Source organism: Oncorhynchus mykiss, chromosome 10, assembly GCF_013265735.2.
Source record: "Oncorhynchus mykiss isolate Arlee chromosome 10, USDA_OmykA_1.1, whole genome shotgun sequence".
Lineage (NCBI taxonomy): Eukaryota > Metazoa > Chordata > Actinopteri > Salmoniformes > Salmonidae > Oncorhynchus > Oncorhynchus mykiss.
This window is the reverse complement of record NC_048574.1, coordinates 86,299,498-86,324,200: the sequence shown is the minus strand read 5'-3', so window position 1 is coordinate 86,324,200 and position 24,703 is coordinate 86,299,498. Positions and strand designations below refer to the sequence as shown.

The window sequence follows — 24,703 nt, the reverse complement described above, 5'->3', positions numbered from 1 at the left end:
ACAGGAGAGGCCAGCTCCTCTTAGCTCTATGGGAGAAACAGGACAGGCCAGGCCAGGAGAGCTCCTCTTAGCTCAGAGCTGCCCCACTACATACTAAATGGCAGGATACTGCTCTATCAATCAATTAATCAATCAATCAATCAATCGTTGATACATCTCATCTTCTTCTCCTCCTCATGATTTGGGGGAGTAACTCAAAGAGTCGTTTAGCTTTCACACGCTCTTCCTCGAACACATCCTGTTTCCATCCCTCCTCCATCTCCCTCAGCCTGCGTTCATTCCATCCTCCACCCTCTTCCTCTTCCTGGAACACATCCTGTTTCCATCCTCCACCCTCTTCCTGGGACACATCCTGTTTCCATCCTCCACCCTCTTCCTCTTCCTGGGACACATCCTGTTTCCATCCTCCACCCTCTTCCTGGGACACATCCTGTTTCCATCCTCCACCCTCTTCCTCTTCCTGGGACATATCCTGTTTCCCTCCCTCTCTCAGCCTGCGTTCATTCCATCCTCCACCCATCCCATTCCCGTCACTCGCTGTCTGTCTCTAGGTCTGAATCGGACCACTGTACCGGGGTCAGTTTGCCGCGTCGCTGTGCGTACTCGATGACGGCCGTGTAGCAGAAGTAATACTGGTCCCAGGTCTGTATACTGAAGGCTCTCTGGGTCCTCATCCTCCTCACTGTCTCACACACATCCACCGTCCCAATGTCCTCCAGCCTGGACAGACAGATGTCCAGGGTACAGAACGTACCTGAGGAGGGAAATGAGAGAGAGAGACAGAGAGAGAAAGAGAGGGAGGAGAGAAACAAGAGAGAAAGAGAGAGGTTAGTGGAGGGAGAGAGAAATGAGAGAGAGAGAGAGAGAGAGAGAGAGAGAGAGAGAGGAGGAGAAGGAGAAGAGAGAAGAGAGGAGGAGGAGGAGAAGGAGAAGAGAGGAGGAGAAGGAGAAGAGAGGAGGAGAAGGAGAAGAGAGGAGGAGAAGGAGAAGAGGAGGAGAAGAGAGAGAGAGGAGGAGAAGAGAGAGAGAGAGACGGAGAGAGAGAGAGAGAGAGGAGTAGAGAGGACGAGGAGGAGAAGGAGAAGAGAGGAGGAGGAGGAGAAGAGAGGAGGAGAAGGAGAAGAGAGGAGGAGAAGGAGAAGAGAGGAGGAGAAGAGAGAGAGAGAGACGGAGAGAGAGAGAGAGAGAGAGAGGAGGAGGAGGAGGAGAAGAGAGGAGGAGAAGGAGAAGAGAGGAGGAGAAGGAGAAGAGAGAAGAGAGGGAGAGAGAGAGAATACTTGCCATCCATCACTATCAACGACCCACCTGTGCGTCCGATACCTGCGCTGCAGTGTACGACCAGCGGTGGCCCACCTGGGGGTCCCACCCACTCAGCTCCCAGACTCCTCAGCGCCGCCTCCTGCCGCTGCTGCACGTGCTCACGGAAATCCAACATGGCCAACGCACACTTGGGCACACCGAAGTCTGGCCAGCTGACATACAGGTAGTGGGAGACCTCCCTCCTCTCACCTGTCTGGAGACATGAAGGGATGAGAGAGAGAGAAAGAGATTGAGAGAAACAGACAGAGACACAGATACAGAGACAGAAAAAGAAAGAAAGAGAGAGAGAGAGAGAGAAAGAGAGAGAGAAAGAGAGAGAGAGAGAGAGAGAGAGCCAGCGCGACAGAGAGAGAGAAACAGAGACAGAAAAAGAGAGAGACAGAGAGACAGGTGGCTGTTGTATAGTTCCAGGTGAGACAGTCTGAAGTCCTGATACAGCTGGATGGATGGGTGTGTGTGTGTGTGTGTGTGTGTGTGTGTGTGTGTGTGTGTGTGTGTGTGTGTGTACCTGGCTGTTGTATAGTTCCAGGTGAGACAGTCTGAAGTCCTGGTACAGCTGGATGTGTGTGTGTGTGTGTGTGTGTGTGTGTGTGTGTGTGTGTGTGTGTACCTGGCTGTTGTATAGTTCCAGGTGAGACAGTCTGAAGTCCTGGTACAGCTGGATGGATGTGTGGGTGTGTGTGTGTGTGTGTACCTGGCTGTTGTATAGTTCCAGGTGAGACAGTCTGAAGTCCTGGTACAGCTGGATGTGTGTGTGTGTGTGTGTGTGTGTGTGTGTGTGTACCTGGCTGTTGTATAGTTCCAGGTGAGACAGTCTGAAGTCCTGGTACAGCTGGATGTGTGTGTGTGTGTGTGTGTGTGTGTGTGTGTGTGTGTGTGTGTGTGTGTGTGTGTGTGTGTACCTGGCTGTTGTATAGTTCCAGGTGAGACAGTCTGAAGTCCTGATACAGCTGGATGGATGTGTTCCTAACCAGGAAGTGTCCATGCTGCTCCGTTGTCCCCTCCTCTTTCGGCCAGTACTGACCACACTTTACTCTCCCACGCTCTACCACCCTGAAACACACACAGGTTGAACCCAGTCAGTCATACACACACACACACGGTTAGGTTGAACCCAGTCAGTCACACACACACAGGTTGAACCCAGTCAGTCACACACACGGTTAGGTTGAACCCAGTCAGTCAGTCAGTCTCTCTCTCACACACACACACACACACACACACACACACACACCACAGTTAGGTTGAACCCAGTCAGTCAGTGTTGGTGAGGTTGAACCCAGTCAGTCACACACACACACACACACACACACACACACACACACACACACACACACACACACACACACACAGTTAGGTTGAACCCAGTCTGTCAGTGTTGGTGAGGTTGAACCCAGTCTGTCAGTGTTGGTGAGGTTGAACCCAGTCAGTCACACACACACGGTTAGGTTGAACCCAGTCAGTCACACACACACACACACACGGTTAGGTTGAACCCAGTCAGTCACACACACACACGGTTAGGTTGAACCCAGTCAGTCAGTGTTGGTGAGGTTGAACCCAGTCTGTCAGTGTTGGTGAGGTTGAACCCAGTCAGTCAGTGTTGGTGAGGTTGAACCCAGTCAGTCAGTGTTGGTGAGGTTGAACCCAGTCTGTCAGTGTTGGTGAGGTTGAACCCAGTCTGTCAGTGTTGGTGAGGTTGAACCCAGTCTGTCAGTGTTGGTGAGGTTGAACCCAGTCTGTCAGTGTTGGTGAGGTTGAACCCAGTCTGTCAGTGTTGGTGAGGTTGAACCCAGTCAGTCAGTGTTGGTGAGGTTGAACCCAGTCTGTCAGTGTTGGTGAGGTTGAACCCAGTCTGTCAGTGTTGGTGAGGTTGAACCCAGTCTGTCAGTGTTGGTGAGGTTGAACCCAGTCTGTCAGTGTTGGTGAGGTTGAACCCAGTCTGTCAGTGTTGGTGAGGTTGAACCCAGTCAGTCAGTGTTGGTGAGGTTGAACCCAGTCTGTCAGTGTTGGTGAGGTTGAACCCAGAATGTCAGTGTTGGTGAGGTTGAACCCAGTCTGTCAGTGTTGGTGAGGTTGAACCCAGTCTGTCAGTGTTAGTGTGCATTAGAACTCAAGGGTTACCTGGTAGTCATGACAACTATCAGCACCATCTGCTCCCACACCATGCGCCAGAAATCACCAAATGTCTTCGGCAGAGGACCTGTCAACCACAACACAACCATAAAACAACCACAACTCAACCATAAAACAACCATAAAACAACCACAACTCAACCATAAAACAACCATAAAACAACCACAACTCAACCATAAAACAACCACAACTCAACCACAACCCAACCACAACCCAACCATAAAACAACCACAACTCAACCATAAAACAACGATAAAACAATCACAACTCAACCATAAAACAACCACAACTCAACCATAAAACAACCACAACTCAACCACAACCATAAAACAACCATAAAACAACCACAACTCAACCATAAAACAACCACAACTCAACCATAAAACAACCACAACCATAAAACAACCACAACTCAACCACAACTCAACCACAACTCAACCATAAAACAACCACAACTCAACCATAAAACAACCACAACTCAACCACAACCATAAAACAACCACAACTCAACCACAACCCAAGCACAACCCAACCATAAAACAACCACAACTCAACCATAAAACAACGATAAAACAACCACAACTCAACCATAAAACAACCACAACTCAACCATAAAACAACCATAAAACAACCACAACTCAACTAAAGCTGTCAAACCACAACTCAACCACAACACAACCATAAAACAACCACAACTCAACCACAACTCAACCATAAAACAACCACAATTCAACCAAAGCTGTCAAACCACAACTCAACCACAACTCAACCACAACCATAACAGTCAAACCATAACTATCCAGACCTATCCAACTATCCAGACCTATCCAACTATCCAGCCCTATCCAACTATCCAGACCTATCCAGCCCTATCCAACTATCCAGACCTATCCACCTATCCAGATTTATACAGACCTATCCACCTATCCAGATTTATACAGACCTATCCAACTATCCAGACCTATCCAGCCCTATCCAACTATCCAGCCCTATCCAGCCCTACCCAACTATCCAGACCTACCCAATTATCCAGACCTATCCAACTATCCAGCCCTATCCAGCCCTATCCAACTATCCAGACCTATCAAGCCCTATCCAACTATCCAGACCTACCCAACTATCCAGACCTATCCAGACCTATCCAGCCCTACCCAACTATCCAGCCCTACCCAACTATCCAGACCTATTCAGACCTATCCAACTACCCAGACCTATCCAGCCCTACCCAACTATCCAGACCTACCCAACTATCCAGACCTATCCAGCCCTACCCAACTATCCAGACCTATCCAACTATCCAGACCTATCCAACTATCCAGCCCTACCCAACTATCCAGACCTACCCAACTATCCAGACCTACCCAACTATCCAGCCCTACCCAACTATACAGACCTATCCAACTATCCAGCCCTACCCAACTATCCAGACCTACCCAACTATCCAGACCTATCCAACTATCCAGACCTATCCACCTATCCAGATTTATACAGACCTATCCAACTATCCAGACCTATCCAGCCCTACCCAACTATACAGACCTACCCAACTATCCAGCCCTACCCAACTATCCAGACCTATCCAGCCCTACCCAACTATCCAGCCCTATCCAGCCCTACCCAACTATCCAGACCTATCCAGCCCTAACCAACTATCCAGACCTATCCATCCCTATCCAACTATCCAGACCTATCCAGCCCTAACCAACTATCCAGCCGTACCCAACTATCCAGACCTATCCAGCCCTACCCAACTATCCAGCCCTATCCAGCCCTACCCAACTATCCAGACCTATCCAGCCCTAACCAACTATCCAGACCTATCCATCCCTATCCAACTATCCAGACCTATCCAGCCCTAACCAACTATCCAGCTCTACCCAACTATCCAGACCTACCCAACTATCCAGCTCTACCCAACTATCCAGACCTATCCAGCCCTACCCAACTATCCAGCCCTACCCAACTATCCAGCCCTACCCAACTAACCAGACCTATCCAACTAACCAGACCTATCCAACTATCCAGACCTATCCAACTATCCAGCCCTACCCAACTATCCAGACCTATCCAGCTCTACTCAACTATCCAGACCTATCCACCTATCCAACTACCCAGACCTATCCAGCCCTACCCAACTATCCAGCCCTATCCAACTATCCAGACCTATCCAGCCCTACCCAACTATCCAGACCTATCCAGCCCTACCCAACTATCCAGACCTACCCAACTATCCAGACCTATCCAGCCCTAACCAACTATCCAGCCCTACCCAACTATCCAGCCCTACCCAACTATCCAGACCTACCCAACTAACCAGACCTATCCAACTATCCAGCCCTATCCAACTATCCAGACCTATCCAACTATCCAGACCTATCCAACTATCCAGCCCTACCCAACTATCCAGACCTATCCAGCTCTACCCAACTATCCAGACCTATCCAGCCCTACCCAACTATCCAGACCTATCCAGCCCTACCCAACTATCCAGACCTATCCAGCCCTAACCAACTATCCAGCCCTACCCAACTATCCAGCCCTACCCAACTATCCAGACCTATCCAGCCCTACCCAACTATCCAGACCTATCCAGCCCTACCCAACTATCCAGACCTATCCAACTATCCAGCCCTACCCAACTATCCAGCCCTACCCAACTATCCAGACCTACCCAACTATCCAGACCTATCCAACTAACCAGACCTATCCAACTATCCAGCCCTACCCAACTATCCAGCCCTACCCAACTATCCAGACCTATCCAACTATCCAGACCTACCCAACTATCCAGACCTACCCAACTATCCAGACCTACCCAACTATCCAGACCTACCCAACTATCCAGACCTATCTAGCCCTACCCAACTATCCAGAACTATCCAGCCCTACCCAACTATCCAGACCTATCCAACTATCCAGACCTACCCAACTATCCAGACCTATCCAGCCCTACCCAACTATCCAGCCCTACCCAACTATCCAGACCTACCCAACTATCCAGACCTACCCAACTATCCAGACCTATCCAGCCCTACCCAACTATCCAGCCCTACCCAACTATCCAGACCTATCCAGCCCTACCCAACTATCCAGACCTACCCAACTATCCAGACCTACCCAACTATCCAGACCTACCCAACTATCCAGACCTATTCAGACCTATCCAACTACCCAGACCTATCCAACTATCCAGCCCTACCCAACTATCCAGCCCTACCCAACTATCCAGACCTACCCAACTATCCAGACCTATCCAACTATCCAGACCTATCCAACTATTCAGACCTATCCAACTATCCAGACCTATCCAACTACCCAGACCTATCCAACTACCCAGACCTATCCAACTATTCAGACCTATCCAACTACCCAGACCTATCCAACTATTCAGACCTATCCAACTACCCAGACCTATCCAACTATCCAGACCTATCCAACTATCCAGCCCTACCCAACTATCCAGACCTACCCAACTATCCAGACCTATCCAACTATCCAGACCTATCCACCTATCCAGACCTATCCACCTATCCAGACCTATCCACCTATCCAGACCTGTCCAGACCTATCCACCTATCCAGACCTATCCACCTATCCAGACCTGTCCAGACCTATCCACCTATCCAGACCTATCCACCTATCCAGACCTACCCAACTATCCAGACCTACCCAACTAACCAGACCTATCCAACTATCCAGCCCTACCCAACTATCCAGACCTATCCAACTATCCAGACCTATCCAACTATCCAGCCCTACCCAACTATCCAGCCCTACCCAACTATCCAGACCTATCCAACTAACCAGACCTATCCAACTATCCAGCCCTACCCAACTATCCAGCCCTACCCAACTATCCAGACCTATCCAACTATCCAGACCTATCCAACTATCCAGCCCTACCCAACTATCCAGCCCTACCCAACTATCCAGACCTATCCAACTATCCAGACCTACCCAACTATCCAGCCCTACCCAACTATCCAGCCCTACCCAACTATCCAGACCTACCCAACTATCCAGACCTACCCAACTATCCAGACCTATCTAGCCCTACCCAACTATCCAGACCTATCCAGCCCTACCCAACTATCCAGACCTATCCAACTATCCAGACCTATCCAACTATCCAGACCTACCCAACTATCCAGACCTATCCAGCCCTACCCAACTATCCAGCCCTACCCAACTATCCAGACCTATCCAGCCCTACCCAACTATCCAGACCTATCCAACTATCCAGACCTTTCCAACTATCCAGACCTTTCCAACTATCCAGACCTACCCAACTATCCAGACCTACCCAACTATCCAGACCTACCCAACTATCCAGACCTATTCAGACCTATCCAACTACCCAGACCTACCCAACTATCCAGCCTTACCCAACTATCCAGACCTACCCAACTATCCAGCCTTACCCAACTATCCAGCCTTACCCAACTACCCAGACCTACCCAACTACCCAGACCTACCCAACTATCCAGCCCTACCCAACTATCCAGCCTTACCCAACTATCCAGACCTACCCAACTATCCAGACCTATCTAGCCCTACCCAACTATCCAGCCCTACCCAACTATCCAGCCTTACCCAACTATCCAGACCTACCCAACTATCCAGACCTACCCAACTATCCAGACCTACCCAACTATCCAGACCTATCCAGCCCTACCCAACTATCCAGACCTATCCAGCCCTACCCAACTATCCAGCCCTACCCAACTATCCAGACCTATCCAGCCCTACCCAACTATCCAGACCTATCCAGCCCTACCCAACTATCCAGACCTACCCAACTATCCAGCCTTACCCAACTATCCAGACCTACCTAACTCTCCAGACCTATCGACCTATCCAGACCTATCCAACTATCCAGACCTATCCAGACCTATCCAGCCCTAACCAACTATCCAGACCTACCCAACTATCCAGACCTATCCAGCCCTAACCAACTATCCAGACCTATCCAGACCTAACCAACTATCCAGACCTATCCAGCCCTAACCAACTATCCAGACCTACCCAACTATCCAGACCTATCCACCTATCCAGACCTATCCACCTATCCAGACCTATCCAACTATCCAGACCTATCCAACTATCCAGACCTATTCACCTATCCAGACCTATCCAGACCTATCGAGACCTATCCAACTATCCAGACCTACCCAACTATCCAGACCTATCCACCTATCCAGACCTATCCAACTATCCAGACCTATCCAACTATCCAGACCTATCCAACTATCCAGACCAACTATGTTCCCCAACTCACCCTGAGGGTCAACAACATAGAGAATATGTTCCCCAACTCACCCTGAGGGTCAACAACACAGAGAATATGTTCCCCAACTCACCCTAAGGGTCAACAACATAGAGAATATGTTCCCCAACTCACCCTGAGGGTCAACAACACAGAGAATATGTTCCCCAACTCACCCTGAGGGTCAACAGCATAGAGAATATGTTCCCCAACTCACCCTGAGGGTCAACAGTAGTGACCAACACAGAGAATATGTTCCCCAACTCACCCTGAGGGTCAACAACATAGAGAATATGTTCCCCAACTCACCCTGAGGGTCAACAACACAGAGAATATGTTCCCCAACTCACCCTGAGGGTCAACAACACAGAGAATATGTTCCCCAACTCACCCTGAGGGTCAACAGTAGTGACCAACACAGAGAATATGTTCCCCAACTCACCCTGAGGGTCAACAACATAGAGAATATGTTCCCCAACTCACCCTGAGGGTCAACAACACAGAGAATATGTTCCCCAACTCACCCTGAGGGTCAACAACACAGAGAATATGTTCCCCAACTCACCCTGAGGGTCAACAACACAGAGAATATGTTCCCCAACTCACCCTGAGGGTCAACAACATAGAGAATATGTTCCCCAACTCACCCTGAGGGTCAACAACACAGAGAATATGTTCCCCAACTCACCCTGAGGGTCAACAACATAGAGAATATGTTCCCCAACTCACCCTGAGGGTCAACAACACAGAGAATATGTTCCCCAACTCACCCTGAGGGTCAACAACATAGAGAATATGTTCCCCAACTCACCCTGAGGGTCAACAACACAGAGAATATGTTCCCCAACTCACCCTGAGGGTCAACAGTAGTGACCAACATAGAGAATATGTTCCCCAACTCACCCTGAGGGTCAACAACACAGAGAATATGTTCCCCAACTCACCCTGAGGGTCAACAGTAGTGACCAACATAGAGAATATGTTCCCCAACTCACCCTGAGGGTCAACAACATAGAGAATATGTTCCCCAACTCACCCTGAGGGTCAACAACACAGAGAATATGTTCCCCAACTCACCCTGAGGGTCAACAACACAGAGAATATGTTCCCCAACTCACCCTGAGGGTCAACAACATAGAGAATATGTTCCCCAACTCACCCTGAGGGTCAACAACACAGAGAATATGTTCCCCAACTCACCCTGAGGGTCAACAACATAGAGAATATGTTCCCCAACTCACCCTGAGGGTCAACAACATAGAGAATATGTTCCCCAACTCACCCTGAGGGTCAACAACACAGAGAATATGTTCCCCAACTCACCCTGAGGGTCAACAACACAGAGAATATGTTCCCCAACTCACCCTGAGGGTCAACAACACAGAGAATATGTTCCCCAACTCACCCTGAGGGTCAACAACACAGAGAATATGTTCCCCAACTCACCCTGAGGGTCAACAACACAGAGAATATGTTCCCCAACTCACCCTGAGGGTCAACAACACAGAGAATATGTTCCCCAACTCACCCTGAGGGTCAACAACACAGAGAATATGTTCCCCAACTCACCCTGAGGGTCAACAACACAGAGAATATGTTCCCCAACTCACCCTGAGGGTCAACAGCATAGAGAATATGTTCCCCAACTCACCCTGAGGGTCAACAACACAGAGAATATGTTCCCCAACTCACCCTGAGGGTCAACAACATAGAGAATATGTTCCCCAACTCACCCTGAGGGTCAACAACACAGAGAATATGTTCCCCAACTCACCCTGAGGGTCAACAACACAGAGAATATGTTCCCCAACTCACCCTGAGGGTCAACAACATAGAGAATATGTTCCCCAACTCACCCTGAGGGTCAACAACACAGAGAATATGTTCCCCAACTCACCCTGAGGGTCAACAACACAGAGAATATGTTCCCCAACTCACCCTGAGGGTCAACAACACAGAGAATATGTTCCCCAACTCACCCTGAGGGTCAACAACATAGAGAATATGTTCCCCAACTCACCCTGAGGGTCAACAACACAGAGAATATGTTCCCCAACTCACCCTGAGGGTCAACAACACAGAGAATATGTTCCCCAACTCACCCTGAGGGTCAACAACATAGAGAATATGTTCCCCAACTCACCCTGAGGGTCAACAACACAGAGAATATGTTCCCCAACTCACCCTGAGGGTCAACAACATAGAGAATATGTTCCCCAACTCACCCTGAGGGTCAACAACACAGAGAATATGTTCCCCAACTCACCCTGAGGGTCAACAACATAGAGAATATGTTCCCCAACTCACCCTGAGGGTCAACAGTAGTGACCAACACAGAGAATATGTTCCCCAACTCACCCTGAGGGTCAACAACACAGAGAATATGTTCCCCAACTCACCCTGAGGGTCAACAACACAGAGAATATGTTCCCCAACTCACCCTGAGGGTCAACAGTAGTGACCAACACAGAGAATATGTTCCCCAACTCACCCTGAGGGTCAACAACATAGAGAATATGTTCCCCAACTCACCCTGAGGGTCAACAACACAGAGAATATGTTCCCTAACTCACCCTGAGGGTCAACAACATAGAGAATATGTTCCCCAACTCACCCTGAGGGTCAACAGTAGTGACCAACACAGAGAATATGTTCCCCAACTCACCCTGAGGGTCAACAACATAGAGAATATGTTCCCCAACTCACCCTGAGGGTCAACAACACAGAGAATATGTTCCCCAACTCACCCTGAGGGTCAACAACACAGAGAATATGTTCCCCAACTCACCCTGAGGGTCAACAACATAGAGAATATGTTCCCCAACTCACCCTGAGGGTCAACAACATAGAGAATATGTTCCCCAACTCACCCTGAGGGTCAACAACACAGAGAATATGTTCCCCAACTCACCCTGAGGGTCAACAACACAGAGAATATGTTCCCCAACTCACCCTGAGGGTCAACAACACAGAGAATATGTTCCCCAACTCACCCTGAGGGTCAACAACACAGAGAATATGTTCCCCAACTCACCCTGAGGGTCAACAACATAGAGAATATGTTCCCCAACTCACCCTGAGGGTCAACAACACAGAGAATATGTTCCCCAACTCACCCTGAGGGTCAACAACACAGAGAATATGTTCCCCAACTCACCCTGAGGGTCAACAACACAGAGAATATGTTCCCCAACTCACCCTGAGGGTCAACAACACAGAGAATATGTTCCCCAACTCACCCTGAGGGTCAACAACACAGAGAATATGTTCCCCAACTCACCCTGAGGGTCAACAACACAGAGAATATGTTCCCCAACTCACCCTGAGGGTCAACAGTAGTGACCAACACAGAGAATATGTTCCCCAACTCACCCTGAGGGTCAACAACACAGAGAATATGTTCCCCAACTCACCCTGAGGGTCAACAATACAGAGAATATGTTCCCCAACTCACCCTGAGTTGCGATATAAGCGTTGCTCCTCTTGTAGCCGTCCATAAGACTAGCATTGATGTAGTCTGACGTCTTGGAACGAACACACACACACACACACACACACACACACACACACATTAGTTTTCAAGTCGAAACAAAGCTCAGGTGCATCCTGTTTCCATTGATCATCCTTGAGATGTTTCAACAACTTGATTGGAGTCCACCTGTGGTAAATTCAATTGATTGGACGTGATTTGGAAAGGCACACACCTGTCTATATAAAGGTCCCACAGTTGACAGTGCATGTCAGATCGAAAAACCAAGCCGTGAGGTTGAAGGAATTGTCCGTAGAGCTCAGAGACAGGATTGTGTCGAGGCACAGATCTGGAGAAGGGTACCAAAACATTTCTGCAGCATTAGAGATCCTCAAGAACACACCAAGACTCTTCATAGAGCCGCCCGGCCAAACTGACCAATCAGGGGAGAAGGATCATGGTCAGGGAGGTGACCAAGAACCTGATGGTCGCTCAGACAGAGCTCCAGAGTTCCTCTGTGGAGATGGGAGAATTTTCCAGAAGGACAACCATCTCTGCAGCACTCCACCAATGGCCAGACGGAAGCTACTCCTCAGTAAAAGGCACATGACAGCCCGCTTGGAGATTGACAAAAAACACCTAAAGACTCTCAGACCATGAGAAACAAGATTCTTTGGTCTGATGAAACCAAGATTGAACTCCTTGGCCTGAATGCCAGGCGTCACGTCTTGAGAAAACCTGGCACCATCCCTACGGTGAAGCATGGTGGTGGCAGCGTCATGCTGTTGGGATGTTTTTCAGGGACTGGGAGACTAGTCAGGATCGAGGGGAAAGATGAACGGAGCAAAGTACAGAGATCCTTGATGAAAACCTTCTACGGAGCACTCAGGACCTCAGACTGGGACGAAGGTTCACCTTCCAACAGGACAACGACCCAAACCACACAGTCGTGACAATGCAGGAGTGGCTTCGGGAAAAGTCTCTGAATGTCCTCGAGTGACCCAGCCAGAGCCCGAACTTGAACCCGATTGAACATCTCTGGAGAGACCTGAAAATAGCTGTGCAACGACGCTCCCCATCCAACCTGACAGAGAGCTTGAGAGGATCTGCAGAGAAGAATGGGAGAAACTCCCCCAAATACAGGTGTGCCAAACTTGAAGTGTCACACCAAATAAGACTGGGCGGCAGGTTAGAGCGTTGGACTAGTAATTCAAAGGTTACTAGATCGAATCCCCGAGCTGACAAGGTACAAATCTGTCGTTCTGCCCCCTGAACAGGCAGTTAACCCCACTGTTCCTAGGCCGCCATTGAAAATAAGAATTTGTTCTTAACTGACTTGCCAAGTTAAATAAAGGTTAAAAATAGAGGCTGTCATCACTGCTTCCACAAAAGTACTGAGTAAAAGGGTCTGAATAAATGTGACATTTCAGTTATTTTGTTATTCTGTAACGTAACAAATGTGGAAAAAGTCAAGAGGTTTGAATACTTTCTGAATGTGGCATAGACTCTTCTCCATTTCTGATTTTAGACATAAATAATTATCCTGAAACATACCTCGTCCTCATCATCACAGAGCTGGCAGAGTCTGACACGTGATTGGTCCAGACAGAGGACATCACTGTACCTGTTCTTGATCTGATTGGACAGCTTTCTACACAGAGAGTGAGGAAGGAAGGAAGTGAAAAGGAGGGAGAGAGGAAGAGATTAGACTATTAACTGGCATTAAAAAGAGAGAGAGAGAGAGAGAGAGAGAGAGAGAGAGAGAGAGAGAGACAGAGAGAGACAGAGTGAGAGAGTGAGAGACAGTGAGAGAGAGAGTGAGAGAGTGAGAGAGAGAGAGAGAGTGAGAGAGACAGAGTGAGAGAGTGAGAGAGACAGAGTGAGAGAGTGAGAGAGACAGAGTGAGAGAGTGAGAGAGACAGAGTGAGAGAGTGAGAGAGACAGAGTGAGAGAGTGAGAGAGACAGAGAGAGAGTGAGAGAGACAGAGTGAGAGAGACAGAGTGAGAGAGACAGAGTGAGAGAGACAGAGTGAGAGAGACAGAGTGAGAGAGACAGAGTGAGAGAGACAGAGTGAGAGACACAGAGAGAGACACAGAGAGAGAGAGAGAGAGAGAGACAGAGTGAGAGAGACAGAGTGAGAGAGACAGAGTGGGAGAGACAGAGTGAGAGAGACAGAGTGAGAGAGACAGAGTGAGAGAGACAGAGTGAGAGAGACAGAGTGAGAGAGACAGAGTGAGAGAGACAGAGTGAGAGACACAGAGTGAGAGACACAGAGTGAGAGACACAGAGTGAGAGACAGAGTGAGAGACACAGAGAGAGACACAGAGAGAGGGGGAGACAGAGAGAGAGAGAGAGAGACACAGAGAGAGACACAGAGAGAGAGAGAGACAGAGAGAGAGACACAGAGAGAGACACAGAGAGAGACACAGAGAGAGAGAGAGAGAGACAGAGAGAGAGAGACAGAGAGAGGGGGAGACAGAGAGAGACAGAGGGAGACAGAGAGAGACAGAGAGAGACAGAGAGAGACAGAGAGAGACAGAGAGAGACAGAGAGAGAGCTGGAGACAGAGAGAGGGGGAGACAGAGAGAGGGGGAGACAGAGAGAGGGGGAGACAGAGAGAGGGGGAGACAGAGAGAGGGGGAGACAGAGAGAGGGGGAGACAGAGAGACAGAGACAGGGAGACAGAGAGAGACTAACTTGCTGTAGTCAAAGCTACCAGTAGGAGGCTCCTTGCGTATCTCTTCATACTCCTGGTAGATTCCTTTCTTCTTCCTCTTCTTCACGTGCTCCACCAGCTCCAACACGTTCATCCCTACCCCGTCAGGCATGTGTACGGACACCTCTTCCTGGGGACAAGGGTCCTCGTCCGGCTGTGACGCGCCGCAGAGTGACGGCGGGGGTTGAGGGTGGCGTGGGAGAGACTTCTGAGGGAGAGGAGGCACCCCATCTACCTCATCCTCTTCCTCCTCTCCTTCCCGCTCTTCCTCGTTCGCTGTTCCGTCGTCGAGGGTTTCTGACCCGCCACTCATTGTAATTCCTACTACTTTGTGGTGGAGGGGTGTGTCCGGGGGCGTGTCCGACTGGGGAGGGGGCTGGCGACCATTCGCGCTGTTAGCATTGGGGCTAGCGCCGCTAACAACCCCAACAACGTTATTAACCCCCAACCCTGCCTTGACCCCGTAGTTACGGGCAGAACCGTTCCAATGTTGGTGATTCCTCTGTAGTCCAGAGCTCTGGGGGCTGTTCTGGGCCCGGCCTCGAGTCCTGCCGTTCACTGTGTCACAGTGGACGTGCGGGTTAGCATTACTGTCGTCGTAGCAGTTGGAGTTAGCCGTAGCCGCTAACGCTAGCTCGGAGGCTAACAGCAGCGGCGAATCTGAGTGGGAGTCTATGGAGGTTTGCGTAGCGGCTAACGTAGCGGCGGCGTTAGCGTTGTGAGGCTCCAGGCTGTACGAGAGCAACAGGCTGCCCACGCAGTCGTGTGTGTCGTGCGGGTGTGTGCTCACGTCGCCTGGGGCGGTGTGTGTGTTGACGCAGGACTGTATCCAGGCAACGTGGCTGTACCGGGAGGTTCCGTTCAGGTGTTCCGGAAGAGAAGAGACTGGGATGTAACTGGACAGCTCGTGGGCCTTCACTGTACACACCTGGGGATGGGAGAGAGAGAGACTGTTACGCACACACACACACACACACACACACACACCTGAGAGACATGGTATCGCACCAACACAGTGACCATCTCAAAACACACACACACACACACACACACACCTGAGAGACATGGTATCGCACCAACACAGTGACCATCTCAAAACACACACACACACGCACACACACCTGAGAGACAAGCTATCGCACCAACACAGTGACCATCTCAAAACACACACACACACACACACACACACCTGAGAGACAAGCTATCGCACGAACACAGTGACCATCTCAAAACACACACACACGGTCGTACCCTCTCTCTCAGCTTCTCACGTACGAAGAGTCTGAGGACGGCGAAGGGAGCTCTGAACCAGAGAGGAGACGACACGATGAACACACACTTCAGACGAGCTGGGAACGCACCCTAGGAGAGACACACAGACACACACACACACACACACACACACACACACACACACACACACAGGTAACGAGTGAAAAAGACAAAAGAGGGGAAGAAATAGAAGGAGAGAGAGGATGATGATGAAGAGAGGAGAGGAAGAGATGATGATGAAGAGGAGAGGAAGAGAGGAGAGGAAGAGATGATGATGAAGAGGAGAGGAAGAGAGGAGAGGAAGAGATGATGATGAAGAGGAGAGGAAGAGAGGAGAGGAAGAGAGGAGAGGAGAGGAAGAGAGGAGAGGAAGAGAGGAGAGGAAGAGAGGAGAGGAAGAGAGGAGAGGAAGAGAGGAGAGGAAGAGAGGAGAGGAAGAGAGGAGAGGAAGAGATGAAGAGAGGAGAGGAAGAAAGGAGAGGAAGAGAGGGGAGGAAGAGAGGGGAGGAAGAGAGGGGAGGAAGAGAGGGGAGGAAGAGAGGGGAGGAAGAGAGGGGAGGAAGAGAGGAGAGGAAGAGAGGAGAGGAAGAGAGGAGAGGAAGAGAGGAGAGGAAGAGGAGGAAGAGAGGATGATGAAAAGGAGAGGAAGAACTACTATAGACCAGAGTCCTATTCCCTATATAGTGGAACTACTAGTGACCAGAGCCCTATTCCCTATATAGTGGTACTACTATAGACCAGAGCCCTATTCCCTATATAGTGGTACTACTATAGACCAGAGCCCTATTCCCTATATAGTGGTACTACTATAGACCAGGGCCCTATTCCCTATATAGTGGTACTACTATAGACCAGAGCCCTATTCCCTATATAGTGGTACTACTATAGACCAGAGCCCTGTTCCCTATATAGTGGTACTACTAGTGACCAGAGTAATGTACTATATAAGGTATGATGCATCGAGGACATTGACTGGGTTCTGGTAACACGGTCCATTGACTGGGTTCTGGTAACACGGCCCATTGACTGGGTTCTGGTAACACGGCCCATTGACTGGGTTCTGGTAACACGGCCCATTGACCAGTACTGGTAACACGACCCATTGACTGGGTTCTGGTAACACGGCCCATTGACTGGGTTCTGGTAACACGGTCCATTGACTGGGTTCTGGTAACACGGTCCATTGACTGGGTTCTGGTAACACGGCCCATTGACTGGGTTCTGGTAACACGGCCCATTGACCAGTACTGGTAACACGGCCCATTGACTGGGTTCTGGTAACACGGCCCATTGACCAGTACTGGTAACAAGGCCCATTGACTGGGTTCTGGTAACACGGCCCATTGACTGGGTTCTGGTAACACGGCCCATTGACTGGGTTCTGGTAACACGGCCCATTGACTAGTACTGGTAACACGGCCCATTGACTGGGTTCTGGTAACACGGCCCATTGACTGGGTTCTGGTAACACGGCCCATTGACCAGTACTGGTAACACGGTCCATTGACTGGGTTCTGGTAACACGGCCCATTGACTAGTACTGGTAACACGGCCCATTGACTGGGTTCTGGTAACACGGCCCATTGACTGGGTTCTGGTAACACGGCCCATTGATCAGTACTGGTAACACGGTCCATTGACTGGGTTCTGGTAACACGGCCCATTGACTGGGTTCTGGTAACACGGCCCATTGACTGGGTTCTGGTAACACGGCCCATTGACTGGGTTCTGGTAACACGGCCCATTGACTAGTACTGGTAACACGGCCCATTGACTGGGTTCTGGTAACACGGCCCATTGACTGGGTTCTGGTAACACGGTCCATTGACTGGGTTCTGGTAACACGGCCCATTGACCGGGTTCTGGTAACACGGTCCATTGACTGGGTTCTGGTAACACGGCCCATTGACCGGGTTCTGGTAACACGGCCCATTGACTGGGTTCTGGTAACACGATCCATTGACTGGGTTCTGGTAACACGGTCCATTGACTGGGTTCTGGTAACACGGCCCATTGACCAGTACTGGTAACACGGTCCATTGACTGGGTTCTGGTAACACGGCCCATTGACTGGGTTCTGGTAACACGGCCCATTGACTGGGTTCTGGTAACACGGCCCATTGACTAGTACTGGTAACACGGCCCATTGACTGGGTTCTGGTAACACGGTCCATTGACTGGGTTCTGGTAACACGATCCATTGACTGGGTTCTGGTAACACGATCCATTGACTGGGTTCTGGTAACACGGTCCATTGACTGGGTTCTGGTAACACGGTCCATTGACTGGGTTCTGGTAACACGATCCATTGACTGGGTTCTGGTAACACGGTCCATTGACTGGGTTCTGGTAACACGATCCATTGACTGGGTTCTGGTAACACGGCCCATTGACTGGGTTCTGGTAACACGGCCCATTGACTGGGTTCTGGTAACACGGTCCATTGACTGGGTTCTGGTAACACGGTCCATTGACTGGGTTCTGGTAACACGGTCCATTGACTGGGTTCTGGTAACACGGTCCATTGACTGGGTTCTGGTAACACGGTCCATTGACTGGGTTCTGGTAACACGGCCCATTGACTGGGTTCTGGTAACACGGCCCATTGACTGGGTTCTGGTAACACGGCCCATTGACTGGGTTCTGGTAACACGGCCCATTGACTGGGTTCTGGTAACACGGTCCATTGACTGGGTTCTGGTAACACGGTCCATTGACTGGGTTCTGGTAACACGGTCCATTGACCGGGTTCTGGTAACACGGCCCATTGACTGGGTTCTGGTAACACGGCCCATTGACTGGGTTCTGGTACTCCTTGTTTTTAGCCTCATTATTGTTATTTAATTTTATACTATTTAATATTTCAGGGAGTCATCTGACAGGGAGTCATCTGACAGGGAGTCATCTGACAGGGAGTCATCTGACAGGGAGTCATCTGACAGGGAGTCATCTGACAGGGAGTCATCTGACAGGGAGTCATCTGACAGGGAGTCATTTGACAGGGAGTCATTTGACAGGGAGTCATTTGCGACAGGGAGTCATTTGCGACAGGGAGTCATTTGCGACAGGGAGTCATTTGCGACAGGGAGTCATTTGCAGTCATTTGGGACAGGGGGTCATTTGGGACAGGGAGTCATTTGGGACAGGGAGTCATTTGGGACAGGGAGTCATTTGGGACAGGGAGTCATTTGGGACAGGGAGTCATTTGGGACAGGGAGTCATTTGGGACCGGGAGTCATTTGGGACCGGGAGTCATTTGGGACACAGGCGGTGTGTTACCTTGAGGAGGTCGAGGATCTTGACACAGAGCTCATAGTCAAAGTTCCCATAGCTGGAGTTGGTCATGTCATAGATGAATATTAAACCATCTCTCTGGGTGTCAACACTGGAGAGAGGAAGGGAGGGAGAGAGGAAGGGAGGGAGAGAGGAAGGGAGGGAGAGAGGGGGAGGTGAGTTATCTGTTATGTACATTAAAGGATTGAGAGGTGAAGGAGAGAGGAAGAGAATAGGACTAATTAAGGAGAGAGGAAGAGAATAGGACTAATTAAGGAGAGAGAGATAGGAAGAGAATAGGACTAATTAAGGAGAGAGAGAGGAAGAGAATAGGACTAATTAAGGAGAGAGGAAGAGAATAGGACTAATTAAGGAGAGAGGAAGAGAATAGGACTAATTAAGGAGAGAGGAAGAGAATAGGACTAATTAAGGAGAGAGGAAGAGAATAGGACTAATTAAGGAGAGAGAGAGAGAGAGAGAATAGGACTAATTAAGGAGAGAGGAAGAGAATAGGACTAATTAAGGAGAGAGAGAGAGAGAATAGGACTAATTAAGGAGAGAGAGAGAGAGAGAGAATAGGACTAATTAAGTAGAGAGGAAGAGAATAGGACTAATTAAGGAGAGAGAGAGAGAGAGAGAGAGAATAGGACTAATTAAGGAGAGAGGAAGAGAATAGGACTAATTAAGGAGAGAGAGAATAGGACTAATTAAGGAGAGAGAGAGAATAGGACTAATTAAGGAGAGAGAGAATAGGACTAATTAAGGAGAGAAGAGAATAGGACTAATTAAGGAGAGAGAGAGAGAGAGAGAAAGAGAGAGAATAGGACTAATTAAGGAGAGAGAGAGGAAGAGAATGGGACTAATTAAGGAGAGAGAGGGAGAGAATAGGACTAATTAAGGAGAGAGAGAGGAAGAGAATAGGACTAATTAAGGAGAGAGAGGGAGAGAATAGGACTAATTAAGGAGAGAGGAAGAGAATAGGACTAATTAAGGAGAGAGAGAATAGGACCAATTAAGGAGAGAGAGAGAGAGAGAATAGGACTAATTAAGGAGCGAGAGAATAGGACTAATTAAGGAGAGAGGGAGAGAATAGGACTAATTAAGGAGAGAGGGAGAGAATAGGACTAATTAAGGAGAGAGGGAGAGAATAGGACTAATTAAGGAGAGAGGGAGAGAATAGGACTAATTAAGGAGAGAGGGAGAGAATAGGACTAATTAAGGAGAGAGAGAGAGAATAGGACTAATTAAGGAGAGAGAGAGAGAATAGGACTAATTAAGGAGAGAGAGAGAGAATAGGACTAATTAAGGAGAGAGAGAGAGAGAATAGGACTAATTAAGGAGAGAGAGAGAGAGAATAGGACTAATTAAGGAGAGAGAGAGAGAATAGGACTAATTAAGGAGAGAGGGAGAGAATAAGACTAATTAAGGTGAGAGAGAGAATAGGACTAATTAAGGTGAGAGAGAGAGAATAGGACTAATTAAGGAGAGAGGAAGAGAATAGGACTAATTAAGGAGAGAGGAAGAGAATAGGACTAATTAAGGAGAGAGTAAGAGAATAGGACTAATTAAGGAGAGAGAGAGAGAGAGAATAGGACTAATTAAGGAGCGAGAGAATAGGACTAATTAAGGTGAGAGAGAGAATAGGACTAATTAAGGAGAGAGAGAGAGAATAGGACTAATTAAGGAGAGAGAGAGAGAATAGGACTAATTAAGGAGCGAGAGAGAGAGAATAGGACTAATTAAGGAGAGAGAGAATAGGACTAATTAAGGAGAGAGAGAATAGGATTAATTAAGGAGAGAGAGAACAGGACTAATTAAGGAGAGAGAGAGAATAGGACTAATTAAGGAGAGAGAGAATATGACTAATTAAGGAGAGAGAGAATAGGACTAATTAAGGAGAGAGAGAATAGGACTAATTAAGGTGAGAGAGAGAGAATAGGACTAATTAAGGTGAGAGAGAGAGAATAGGACTAATTAAGGAGAGAGAGAGAGAATAGGACTAATTAAGGAGAGAGAGAATAAGACTAATTAAAGAGAGAGAGAATAGGACTAATTAAGGAGAGAGGGAGAGAATAGGACTAATTAAGGAGAGAGAGAATAGGACTAATTAAGTAGAGAGAGAGAGAATAGGACTAATTAAGGAGAGAGTGAGAGAATAGGACTAATTAAGGAGAGAGGGAGAGAATAGGACTAATTAAGGAGAGCGGGAGATAATAGGACTAATTAAGGAGAGAGAGAGAGAATAGGACTAATTAAGTAGAGAGAGAGAGAATAGGACTAATTAAGGAGAGAGAGAGAGAATAGGACTAATTAAGGAGAGAGAGAGAGAATAGGACTAATTAAGTAGAGAGAGAGAGAATAGGACTAATTAAGGAGAGAGAGAGAGAATAGGACTAATTAAGGAGAGAGTGAGAGAATAGGACTAATTAAGGAGAGAGAGAGAGAATAGGACTAATTAAGGAGAGAGGAAGAGAATAGGACTAATTAAGGAGAGAGAGAGAGAATAGGACTAATTAAGGAGAGAGAGAGAGAGAATAGGACTAATTAAGGAGAGAGAGAGAGAGAATAGGACTAATTAAGGAGAGAGAGAGAGAATAGGACTAATTAAGGAGAGAGGGAGAGAATAAGACTAATTAAGGTGAGAGAGAGAATAGGACTAATTAAGGTGAGAGAGAGAATAGGACTAATTAAGGTGAGAGAGAGAGAATAGGACTAATTAAGGAGAGAGGAAGAGAATAGGACTAATTAAGGAGAGAGGAAGAGAATAGGACTAATTAAGGAGAGAGTAAGAGAATAGGACTAATTAAGGAGAGAGAGAGAGAGAGAATAGGACTAATTAAGGAGCGAGAGAATAGGACTAATTAAGGTGAGAGAGAGAATAGGACTAATTAAGGAGAGAGAGAGAGAATAGGACTAATTAAGGAGAGAGAGAGAGAATAGGACTAATTAAGGAGCGAGAGAATAGGACTAATTAAGGAGCGAGAGAGAGAATAGGACTAATTAAGGAGAGAGAGAGAATAGGACTAATTAAGGAGAGAGGGAGAGAATAGGACTAATTAAGTAGAGAGAGAGAATAGGACTAATTAAGGAGAGAGAGAATAGGACTAATTAAGGAGCGAGAGAGAATAGGACTAATTAAGTAGAGAGAGAGAGAATAGGACTAATTAAGGAGCGAGAGAGAGAGAATAGGACTAATTAAGGAGAGAGAGAGAGAATAGGACTAATTAAGGAGCGAGAGAGAGAGAATAGGACTAATTAAGGAGAGAGAGAGAGAATAGGACTAATTAAGGAGAGAGAGAGAATAGGACTAATTAAGGAGAGAGAGAGAGAATAGGACTAATTAAGGAGAGAGAGAGAGAGAATAGGACTAATTAAGGAGAGAGAGAGAGAATATGACTAATTAAGTAGAGAGAGAATAGGACTAATTAAGGAGAGAGAGAGAGAATAGGACTAATTAAGGAGAGAGAGAATAGGACTAATTAAGGAGAGAGGGAGAGAATAGGACTAATTAAGGAGAGAGAGAGAATAGGACTAATTAAGGAGAGAGAGAGAGAATAGGACTAATTAAGGAGAGAGAGAGAATAGGACTAATTAAGGAGAGAGAGAGAGAATAGGACTAATTAAGGAGAGAGAGAGAGAGAATAGGACTAATTAAGGAGAGAGAGAGAGAATAGGACTAATTAAGGAGAGAGAGAGAATAGGACTAATTAAGGAGAGAGAGAGAATAGGACTAATTAAGGAGAGAGAGAGAGAGAGAATAGGACTAATTAAGGAGAGAGAGAGAGAGAATAGGACTAATTAAGGAGAGAGAGAGAGAATAGGACTAATTAAGGAGAGAGAGAGAATAGGACTAATTAAGGAGAGAGAGAGAATAGGACTAATTAAGGAGAGAGAGAGAGAATAGGACTAATTAAGGAGAGAGAGAGAGAATAGGACTAATTAAGGAGAGAGAGAGAGAGAATAGGACTAATTAAGGAGAGAGAGAGAGAGAATAGGACTAATTAAGGAGAGAGAGAGAATAGGACTAATTAAGTAGAGAGAGAGAGAATAGGACTAATTAAGTAGAGAGAGAGAATAGGACTAATTAAGGAGAGAGATAGAGAATAGGACTAATTAAGGAGCGAGAGAGAGAATAGGACTAATTAAGTAGAGAGAGATAAAAAGAGATACATAATGTAGTGCAGGGGTTGGTTACCTCTCGATGGCTTTGTCCAGCTGAAAGATGATGGCCTGCAGCACAGCCCTATGGGTAGTGACGTCAGAGCGGTGGAGACGAGCGGTGAACAGAGCCAGAGCAGCACCCTTAGCATCACGACCAGGCTGAAACACACAGAGCTTTACTATAAAACACAGCATTCTAGCAAACCTTTAGTTAGTCCTCATGACCTTTACTGTAAACAGAACAGACCGCATTCTAGTAGATCTTTATTTTACAGTCATGAGCTTTACTGTAAACGCAACATTCTAGTAGATCTTTATTTTACAGTCCTCATGACCTTTACTGTAAACACAACATTCTAGTAGATCTTTATTTTACAGTCCTCATGACCTTTACTGTAAACACAACATTCTAGTAGATCTTTATTTTACAGTCCTCATGACCTTTACTGTAAACACAACAGACCGCATTCTAGTAGATCTTTATTTTACAGTCCTCATGACCTTTACTGTAAACACAACAGACACTATTCTAGTAGATCTTTACTTAGTCCTCATGACCTTTACTGTAAACACAAAAGACCGCATTTTCTAACTCTTTTCTCACATCCTCCCTCTTCACTTCAGTCTTTCTATCCCTCCCTCCCTCCCTCCCTCCCTCCCTCCCTCCCTCGCCCTCCTCCCTCCCTCGCCCTCCTCCCTCCCTCCCCTTCTCGGTCTAATTGGTGAGGGTTTGTTCAGACAGCCCCATTCATCATAAGACAAACCCTCAGAGGGAAAGAAGAGGAGAGAGAGAGAAGAAGGAGTCAGATGGGAGGGCGAGAGGGCCTGCTGCCTGTCAGCTCACTCTTCTCTTTTTCCTCCTTCCTCTGCTCATAGACGTCAGTTTTTCCAGGGAGAGAGAGAGAGAGAGAGAATGTAAGACACTTTAGTTGGTCTATTAGTTCAACAAGCTGCCTCTGTTCCTGTCACTGTTGTCAGACACACACAAACGACTTGAGTTGCCAAAAATGACCGAGAGAAACAGAATCCTCTCACAAACTGACGCTGTTCAGTCCTACAGGTTAAATTGCATAATTTAGTGGAATTAAA

General features: G+C 47.8%; 1 protein-coding gene across 2 annotated transcripts in view; it reads right to left on the bottom strand.

The window, feature by feature from the left end:
* Nucleotides 1-370: 370 nt before the first annotated feature.
* The window catches only part of LOC118936863 (tyrosine-protein phosphatase non-receptor type 9-like), a 36,250-nt gene continuing 11,917 nt past the window's right edge, over nt 371-24,703 (bottom strand). For both annotated transcript variants that reach the window (XM_036934368.1, XM_036934369.1), the window contains exons 4-13: nt 23,649-23,773; nt 19,460-19,565; nt 16,160-16,270; nt 14,890-15,836; nt 13,746-13,842; nt 12,177-12,246; nt 3,445-3,523; nt 2,223-2,373; nt 1,306-1,513; nt 371-754 (exon numbers count right to left, since the gene is read on the bottom strand). In XM_036934368.1, the coding sequence (XP_036790263.1) occupies nt 531-754; nt 1,306-1,513; nt 2,223-2,373; nt 3,445-3,523; nt 12,177-12,246; nt 13,746-13,842; nt 14,890-15,836; nt 16,160-16,270; nt 19,460-19,565; nt 23,649-23,773 (2,118 nt within the window). In that variant the 3' untranslated portion in view covers nt 371-530. The remainder of the gene's footprint in view (nt 755-1,305; nt 1,514-2,222; nt 2,374-3,444; nt 3,524-12,176; nt 12,247-13,745; nt 13,843-14,889; nt 15,837-16,159; nt 16,271-19,459; nt 19,566-23,648; nt 23,774-24,703) is intronic.